The 10000-nt window shown below is 42.1% G+C and overlaps 1 protein-coding gene across 1 annotated transcript in view; it reads right to left on the bottom strand.

Annotated features, from left to right (window-relative positions):
• Positions 1 to 3097: 3097 nt before the first annotated feature.
• Positions 3098 to 10000, bottom strand: part of LOC135103818 (proline-, glutamic acid- and leucine-rich protein 1-like) — a 12726-nt gene continuing 5823 nt past the window's right edge. The window contains exons 2-3 of the mRNA XM_064010618.1: positions 8967 to 9367; positions 3098 to 8471 (exon numbers count right to left, since the gene is read on the bottom strand). Coding sequence (XP_063866688.1) covers positions 8274 to 8471; positions 8967 to 9367 — 599 coding nt within the window. The 3' untranslated portion in view covers positions 3098 to 8273. The remainder of the gene's footprint in view (positions 8472 to 8966; positions 9368 to 10000) is intronic.

Genomic DNA, 10000 nt, shown 5'->3' with positions numbered 1-10000 from the left:
TCTCTCTCTCTCTCTCTCTCTCTCTCTCTCTCTCTCTCTCTATATATATATATATATATATATATTGCCTGCACACACAGTACGAAGGTGAAGTACAGGGATATTAAAATGAATATAAGGAGGAGGAGGAGGAGGAGGAGGAGGAGGAGGAGGAGGAGGAGGAGGAGGGCAGCGGTATTAGTCAAGACAAAGAAGTCAAAAATAGACTTTCTTACTGGTTCCCTAAACGAGAGAGAGAGAGAGAGAGAGAGAGAGAGAGAGAGAGAGAGAGAGAGAGAGAGAGAGAGAGAGAGAGTGTGTGTGTGTGTGTGTGTGTGTGTGTGTGTGTGTGTGTGTAAATTTTATTGGTTCTCTCTCTCTCTCTCTCTCTCTCTCTCTCTCTCTCTCTCTCTCTCTCTCTCTCTCTCTCTCTCTCTCTCTCTCTCTCTCTTTCGCTTAAGTTATGTTCCTTCATCTCTCTTCTTCAGCCAGTTTCCTTAGTTCATCTGTCCTTTCTCCTCCTCCTCCTCCTCCTCCTCCTCCTCCTCCTCCTCCTCCTCCTCCTCCTCCTCCTCCTCCTTCTCCATCCATGACGCACCAAATTGTCATGTAATTAGTTCCTTGCCTGGTGTTATTTTCTGCCTGACAGGTGTGTGTGTGTGTGTGTGTGTGTGTGTGTGTGTGTGTGTGTGTGTGTGTGTGTGTGTGTGTGTGTGTGTGTTTTGATGTGAAAAATGAGTATGTCCTATTTTGTCTGTTTGTTTCTCGTTGTTAATGATGTACAGCGAACGCCGATCTTACGTCACGGCGCCACGGACTGCTCGGGGGTCACGTCGTACTTACTGTAAGTCTTCCCAACAAGCATTAAAATTGGGTTGGGATAAATTGACTTATTGGCTTTTTGGTATCTCAAGTGCATCTTTTTTTCAGTCGCCCACTCCCTGCCCATATTTTATGCCTCCCCGTGCAGCGTGTGCCGCCACGACGCAGGATCGGCGTTCGCTGACTAAGTGGTGGTGGTGGTGGTAGTAGTGGTGGTGGTGGTGATGTGTTTGTGTTGTTGTTGTTGTTGTTGTTGTTGCAGTTGTTCTTAACTTGATGCCACTGATGCTGAAAGTGGTCTAGTCTCTCTCTCTCTCTCTCTCTCTCTCTCTCTCTCTCTCTCTCTCTCTCTCTCTCTCTCTCAGCGCAGTGATTCAACCCCTACTTTTCCTCCTCCTCCTCCTCCTCCTCCTCCTCCTCTGCTGATTCAAACTACCTCGCCCGCCCTCTCCCCCTCTCCTTCATTTCCCGCTCTCCTGTCCTCTTCCCCTCCCTCAGTAGTATTACGTTGGCTGGACAGGAAATATTTGTGTGTGTGTGTGTGTGTGTGTGTGTGTGTGTGTGTGTGTGTGTGTGTGTGTGGTTTACTCACCATTGTACTGGAATTTTTTTTTTCGTTTTTTTTGGATGGGTACTCTCTCTCTCTCTCTCTCTCTCTCTCTCTCTCTCTCTCTCTCTCTCTCTCTCTCTCTCTCTCTCTCTCTCTCTCTCTCTCTCTCTCTCGGTGGACACGTGCCCTGGACAAAGACATTCCAGCTTACCTGACTCACTTGTATCTGGATTCCAGGTGTGGTGGTGGTGGTGGTGGTGGTGGTGGTGGTGGTGGAGATGGTAATAGCGGTAATAATTATGGGGTTGTATTTCGTAACAGTTTCCCTTCTCTGTTTTATCATTTTTTTCTTTCTCATTTTTCCCCAGAGACATGAAGGCGTAGAATAAATATTTTCCTGTATTAGCCACTTGTCAGAATACGTAAGAGTGAAAATATTAATTGGATGTAATATATATTTGTGTGTGTATCCGTCTGTGTTGGTGTTTTTTTTTTTCTTTCAGTTTTTAAGTTTCAGTTATGACTTTCGTTGTATTTGTTTTATAGTTTTGTGCTTAATATTCAGTTTCAAACTCATATATTCTTGGAGTTTTAGCTTTTATTGAGATATTTTGTGTGGAGTTTTTATGGTTTTCATTATATCCTTATGCTTGGTTTTTGCTCAACTGTTACCCTCCTGCAAGACTTCATTGATTTTTTTTTTTTATAATCATGTTAGACAAAAACCGAGATTGTAACTTTTTGTGTTAGTTATGCTTTTGTTACTAAATTACTGCTACTACTACTACTACTACTACTACTACTACTACTACTGTTGCGGCTGTGGCAGGTAAACCAATATAAAGATAACACAAGTAGACTCATTGGAAATACATGATACAATGCATCCCCGTAAATAAGATTACATTCCCTCATTGTGTAACTCTGTACTCAGTTGCAAAAAAAAAAAAAAAAAATTGAGCTAAGTAAAAAAAAAAAAGTGATCTTACAAAAATTCCTATTAAATTAAATTTGTCAGATTTCATTACTGGATGATCGTAGCAGCCTCGAATTATGTCTGCATTTACTTAAGCACCTTTCATCTTGAAGGATAAAAGAAAGTGTAAAAGGATAAACACAAGCAAATAAAATCAGCTGAGTATCTTATATAATGGTATTTATTACAATACAAAAGATAAAAAAAAAAAGAAATAAGTATTTACAAATTTGAAAGACAACGATGGGTAGTGACGATACAGTTTTTTTCTTTCTTAGTTTTAGCACTTTTGTTTTTGTGAGTGCCGTGGTCCCTATGTACACTACACACTTTGGAAGAATTGGTGGAGGAGTGAGTGTTGTGGTGGGGGGAGAGGAGGAGAAGGAGGAGGAGGAGGAGGAGGAGGAGGAGGGAGGAGAGAGAGAGAGAGAGAGAGAGAGAGAGAGAGAGAGAGAGAGAGAGAGAGAGAGAGAGAAGTACTTATTCTGATCAACTGGGAAAAAAAATGCATTTCTTATCCATTTTAATTGTGATTTTGAAGTAGTTTTGACTTGTTTCCTTCTTTATGTAATAAATGGGATACATTTTCTGCGAACGAATTTTAATTGTCAATTACTACATCAATTTATATACGTCAATGTGAGATTAAAAATTCACAGGATAAAAAAAAAAAATGAAAAAAATAAATAATAGCGCATTTGGGAGTTTGGTTTTGGAATGTGACGGATTTTTTATACATATTGTTTTAATGTTTAATGTTTCCTCCCAGATTTGTATATCAGGTTGACACGGGAATGTGTGTGTGTGTGTGTGTGTGTGTGTGTGTGTGTGTGTGTGTGTGTGTGTGTGTGTGTGTGTGTGTGTGTGTGTGTGTGTGTGTGTGTGTGTGTGTGTGTCCATACATTTGGCGTATATAAAATAAACACTCCCATCAAGTTAATAATAAAAAATAAAGAACGACATATATAATACAAACGTTTCTTCCTGCAAATCATTTTACACTGTTCCTTGGAATGTATGTAAATGGCACCTAAAATAATAATAATATTGACATTCTTTGATATTTTGGTCAAGTAATTCAAAACCAGGCACACCTGTTACCCCACCCACCTCCACCTTCCCTCTCCTTCCCTTCAACACCCACGCAGGGGCCTGAGGTCATAGGTGACAGGGGTTTAGCAACACAATCCTGTATTCTTAAACCATTTAGGCTTCCATTACAACTACTTTTCAAAGGCTACAGAGATTATTTGTCGGGTTCTCTATGTTTTCTTCTCACAGTTGGTGTAGACTCACTGTTGTGTTATCAGTAAAATAACGAAATGTTTAAACCCTAACCGATGTTGAATTTTTGTTGAATTGTCACTAGAATCATGAAAACACCACTGAGAACTCCAGGAACGTCCTCTATAACCTGCCAAAAGTAGTCACGGTAAGAAGACATCCAAACATTTAAGAATGCAGTTCACATAAACATGAGTCAGTCAACTATTCCTACTGGCCAGTTGCCTTGTCTTTTAATGTTTATATATTGCACATGGAAACTGGCTGAAAAAAGTACAACAAAACAGATTTGTTGATACTTTCCATCTAAAAGTACAACAAAGCATTTTTGTTGATATTTTACCATCTAAAGAGTACAACAAAGCATTCCTGTTATTTTACCAATAAAGCATTTCTGTTGATATTCTTCATAAAAAAAATAAAAAAAACCGGTCAGTCACTTGAACATTGTTACATAATCTTGTGTATAAAGGTTGTTCTATTTTCTCCATCAATCTCTTGACAACACAAAGGCACGCAAAAGTTTTGGAACTTTTTTTCATACATTGTAATAAAATATATGTTTCAAATCAGCTGGCAGTGTGAAGCGAAAGGCAATTACGTGATTGACTTGAACCACATGAAAAAGTATCCACCCTAACTACTTTTTGGGATGGGTAAAGTGAGATGAGGTTAGGTTTGGTCAGGTGGAGTAACCTAACCTAATCTGATGTTATCAAATAGGACAATCCAAATGAATAACTGATAGGTTGACTCGTGTGTTAATTTCTCTCGTCATTAACAGGTTAGTCTAGGTAAGGAAGACGAGTGAGGTAGCCCACCTTAACCTAGCCAGTCTGAAAAATGAAACCGTATGGCATATCTTCATGCGATCCATTATTTTTCTCGTTAATTGCAGCAAAAATACCACGAATTACTCCTACATTTGGCAGTGGGACCGGATGGATTCGTGGTCTATCTAATATTATTCATTTACCAGCAGGAAAAAAACATCGTGCTTCACTGATTTTCTCCTGCTGGTTTACAATCAATGTCTTTTTGTGCTTAAATATGTATCGTCTAGCACAATGTATAGTGAGTCATGACTTGTTTGCATAATACTACGTCACGGTGAGACAGGCAAGAAACAAACAGAATACAGTAGTAACATACACAAACTATATATCTTTTCCTTTATTTTCAGTACCATAAGAGAGAGAGAAAGAAAGTGGGAAACTCGTCTAAAAATACGACAGATACTTGAAGACAGATGATGACAATCTTACTGTACTGTACATATTTAATTGTAAATAACACTAACTTATCTACAAATACCCAACAGCACTTGAGGGCACTGTGGGACTAGCCTGTGTAATGAAAGACCGGCGAAGGCGCTCATTTCGGGGGAACGGGAACGGGGTGAGAGGAATGTATGGCAAGGTAGGGGGAAGGTAGGATAGAGCATAGCAGGGTACCATAAGATAGAGTAAGATAGTGATGGGCAAGATAGGAAAAATTGGAAGTGGTGGGAGTGAGGGAAAGGGATAGGGGATAGGGATAAACTTAGGAAAGGTGGGAGAGACCATTGCACAAGGTCGACAAACGAACAAACGAGATCATTTTGATTGCTGATCCTCCTGACTAGGAGATCAGCGCTCCCAGACCAGCTGAGGGGAGGGTACGGAGTGGCGGAAGTAGAGAGATGAGATGAAGTGTTTGGATTTAAAAAGGAACTTCAGGTTTTAACTTTTTTGACTGCTTTGGCTTTCTGCTATTAACTCTGGACTGATTAAGCTTCTTCTCAGTGATCTTAGGCAAATTCAGATTATGGTTTCCAAAGATAGCGCACGCTGAGTAATGTGCTTGAAAATTTATTAAAGTTTTAAGTGGATATACTTTAATTTCCGCTTAGTTAAATTATCTACGGTTAGTCAAATGAGTAAAGTCAAGAAGCCACTTCGTAGTTCGATAAAAAAAAAATAAATAAAAATAAATAAAAAAAATTTGTATGTTGGTAGATTTCAATGTGATCTAAAGAGATTTCAGCGTGAATGACATGTAATGATGGAGAGATTGATGAAGTACTAGGCAAATCTCCACTCGAGTTTAGCTTTCCTCCCTTCACTGGTCTGGCAACGCTGGATAGTGGTGCGGGAAGACCACAGCTGAACACAACACACTTCACACTTCTACCCGCCCAGAAAACCACCGCCAAAACACAAGCAAAACACAAGGACAAAGTAACCTATTTGCAAGCGTCAGTTGTACAGGTGCACCAAGTAGCAGAGTCACGAAGTGCAGGGAATTTCGTATCTCATTTAAATAGAAATGAATGAATAAACTAATTCATTAGTTTGAAGTGAGAGCTCTGGGATGCAGGGATGTGATAGATTGAGAGAGCTGTCGTGTAAACTTTTCCTCTTACTAAAAAGTAAAATGAAATGAATAATACTAATAATTGTAGAATATGACCATTTCTTAGGGAAACTGGAACTCAGTCCAGATGGAAACAAATCAACAAATCAATACAGCCAACTCAAAGGGACAATATATCAATTCCCATGTTTGCCAGTGCATATTAAACCCTTCACGAATTATGCTCATGAGGGTGGACGGGTGGGTGAGTGGGCGGGAGTGGTGGGTGGGGTGCCTGGTGGGTCAGCGCGCACACAATAGCCCCGTCAGCCCGGGCTACGTAACAAGGGCTGGCTCTCGGCTCCCCGTGGCTGGCTAGTGTCCAAGGGTAACAATCCGAAGGGGAGGCGAGGGCCGGCACGGAGAGCAATAGAGAGAGGCAACAACAACAACACAATCGCACGTCTCTGACTTGCTTCTTGTGGTGGATTGTTTGCCTCTTGCTATCCTCTTAGTTTCTTATTTCTACGTCTTTACAGTTCTCTCCAGTTATCACTCCTTGTAGCTTTGATGACCGCAGACACGCGCCCGACAGTCCGCTAACCGTGGTGGTCATGAGGGGACACACACACACACACACACACACACACACACACACACACACACACACACACACACACACACACTGAGATCGGCTATTGATTCTTTCGTGAACAACAGCAATAATAGTAGTAGTAGTAATAATAATAATAATAATAATAATAATAATAATAATAATAATAATAATAATAATAATAATAATAATAATAATAATAACAATAATCACTTCTGGAAGAAATTCACGTCTTTGGAAGCAACATTAATTAAGTGGAGTGGGAAAATGAAGCTTCGTTTTAAGTACTCAGATGCATCACCACTAAAATGTCGGTCTTGTCTAAGTTCTTACCATTTTATCTACTTTATTTTTTGTTTACACGTGTCTTTTACGCTTTTTCGCTTTCTTTCCCTCTCATCGCTGCACTGTTAGCGGGCCGCGGCTGTGTGTGTCTAAGAGCAAGTAGTCTTACCAACGCATGACTCGAAGCACCAAGGAAGCTATCTATGTACAAAGAGAGGCGGAAACACAGGAAACACTGGGCTCAGCTCACATCTCTCTTCTTGCTGGCTAATAAGAAAAGGGAATGAGAGAGAGAAAAAAAAAAAAAAACTTCCTCGTCATCTTTACTTTGTACTCCTTTACTCCTTTTTCTTCCTCCTCTTTTGATGAGCCCAGATTTATAATCCTGTCTTCCCTTCTTTATTATAGTACAATGTCAACACCACGTACGTGCTTCGTAAACTTTGATGCAGGCTTCCCTTTCAAAAATACAGAGGAAGACTCGCCGAAAAAAAAAAAAAAATGTGGTTTCCGATACTAATCTTACGAAATAACGAGATACAGAAAGAAGAAAAGATAATACAAACATAAAGCTTACACAATACTTACTGGACAATGAGATCTTTCAGTTTCTCTCCGTAAAGCTCTACCAAGACAATTGCCTGCTAGGGATTTAAAGCAGGAGAGGGAGGGAGGGAGGGAGGGAGGGAGGGAGGGAGTTGTTAAGGAGGTAAATTTGTGAGGGGAACTTGCAAGGAATGAGGGAAAGGAAGGGGAAGAGGAGGGGGACAACCTATACATCAGGGGAAGCAGGCTGTCCCTTTTGTGGTGTAAAGAGGAGTAAGAGGAGGAGGAGGAGGAGGAGGAGTAGGAGGCGATAAGGAGGGAACAAAAGTTAAGGAGAAAAAGAATGGAGGTGACATATTTTCCTCCATGGTTATTTCCTTTCCTCCATTTCCTGTGAGAGAGAGAGAGAGAGAGAGAGAGAGAGAGAGAGAGAGAGAGAGAGAGAGAGAGAGAGAGAGAGAGAGAGAGAGAGAGAGAGAGAGAGAGAGGATTTTTTCGGCTTCCTATTATGATTGAAAGACTTTTGGGGGTAACGAGTTATGGAGTGTTTTGAAGGTACAGGGAAAGAAAAGGGAGAATGAGAAAGGGAGAGAAAAAGGGAGGATAAAAAGGGAGAGAGAGAGAGAGAGAGAGAGAGAGAGAGAGAGAGAGAGAGAGAGAGAGAGAGAGAGAGAGAGAGAGAGAGAGAGAGAGAGAGAGATTGTTGAATTTCATCTCGAAGAAAACGGAAGTCTTTAAGAAAACATCCAGAAAAAAAAACGATTTTGAGTTACTGGTAAGACGGGCGGGCAGGAAGGTGAGGCGAGGGCGGCTGCTGGGGCGGGGAAAGGGGGCTTATGGGAGGTGTGGGCGTGTGATGGGCGGCAGTGGGCGGTGTCTTTGCCCTAGTGAAGCTTGTCGACGATTCTCCAGCAGATGATGAGGAAGAATGAGGCGGAGAGACATCTGGTGAGGGCTGAGGGAATTGACAAGCTTAGTGCTCCTCCTTGCTCTTCCCTTCCTTCCTCAACATCCTCCTCTTCCACTTCTTCCTCTCTCCTCTCCCTCCGCCTCCTCCTCCTTTGGCTCTTCGTCTCCAGTGCCTGACGGGGAGGGAAAGACGAGGGTCAGTGAGGGGAAAAACGAGGAAAAATGTGAAAACACTTTGTTAAAGGTCTCACTGAACTGATGGAAGGTAGTGAAAGTGTTATTATGGATCTCTCTCTCTCTCTCTCTCTCTCTCTCTCTCTCTCTCTCTCTCTCTCTCTCTCTCTCTCTCTCTCTCTCTCTCTCTCTCTCTCAGGGGCGGCGATGAAGGACAGAGAGAGAGAGAGAGAGAGAGAGAGAGAGAGAGAGAGAGAGAGAGAGAGAGAGAGAGAGAGAGAGAGAGAGAGAGAGAGAGAGAGAGAGAGAGAGAGAGAGAGAGAGAGAGAGAGAGAGAGAGAGAGAGAGAGAGAGAGAGAGAATTACCTACAGTATAATGTAAAAGTGTAACATAACCTACGTACGTACATCTACGTTATATCATTTGAGATGATAACAAAGACACCTATGACAAAACGAGGGAAGAAGGAAGTGTTGTGCGGTAAATGGCTCACCTTGGAGTACCTGAACTGGAACTGATCAGCAATATTCCTCAGATCAGTGCCAATGTAACGCCACCTTCTCTGTTGCTCCTCGTCCCGCTCCTCCTCCTCCCCTTGCTCTTCTTGACCTCCTTCCTCTTCCTCTCTCGGGGCGTGGCGGCGCGGGGGAAGAGGCCAACAGAGCTCTGGAAGTTCAGGGGGCGACGGTTCATCCATTTCTACCTGTTCCAAATTCCCACCTTCCGCTCTTGTCGCGCGCTCCCCCGTCCTGGGTGTTCCAGGGGTCAAGGGAGGGGTTGGAGGCAGCGGGGGTGAGGGGGGAGGGGTGTCCGGGAAAAATGCATGGCAGGAGCGGGTGCGGCGGAGAGGTGAAGAGGGAGGGGTGTTGCTCAAGATGACGTCCGGAAGTTGATCTGTGGAAGCGAAGAGAGACGGTGTGTTGATTGATGGTGTGTGTAGTAGTAGTATTCATAGTAGTAGTAGTAGTAGTAGTAGTAGTAATGGTACTAAATATAAGATTAAGCTGATCAAAACAGGAGGAAAATGAAATAATAGCTTTGTTTTATCCCATTTATCGTGCCTTGTGTATGGAGAGAGAGAGAGAGAGAGAGAGAGAGAGAGAGAGAGAGAGAGAGAGAGAGAGAGAGAGAGAGAGAGAGAGAGAGAGAGAGAGAGAAATTCATGTACACAAAGCTTAAAACTCTCTCTCTCTCTCTCTCTCTCTCTCTCTCTCTCTCTCTCTCTCTCTCTCTCTCTCTCTCTCTCATGGAGACTGATAAGACTGCAAATATCAGAGGAGGAGGAGACAAAGAGTGTTATCAATAAAGACAAGTTCCCATCGCCGTTAAGATAAGCTAATCACTCCTGCCTAACATTACGAGCAATTAATTAGTGATTCATGCCGACTTTCTCTCTCTCTCTCTCTCTCTCTCTCTCTCTCTCTCTCTCTCTCTCTCTCTCTCTCTCTCTCTCTGTTTTTTGCTATTTAAAATGTTCCTCTTCCATTTGTAGAATTGTTTGTCTTTCTGTTTGGCTAGCTGTCTGTC

The sequence above is a fragment of the Scylla paramamosain genome, chromosome 9 (genome assembly GCF_035594125.1).
Source record: "Scylla paramamosain isolate STU-SP2022 chromosome 9, ASM3559412v1, whole genome shotgun sequence".
NCBI lineage: Eukaryota > Metazoa > Arthropoda > Malacostraca > Decapoda > Portunidae > Scylla > Scylla paramamosain.
Note: the sequence above shows the minus strand (reverse complement) of the source record. Positions and strands in the feature narration are given on the sequence as shown.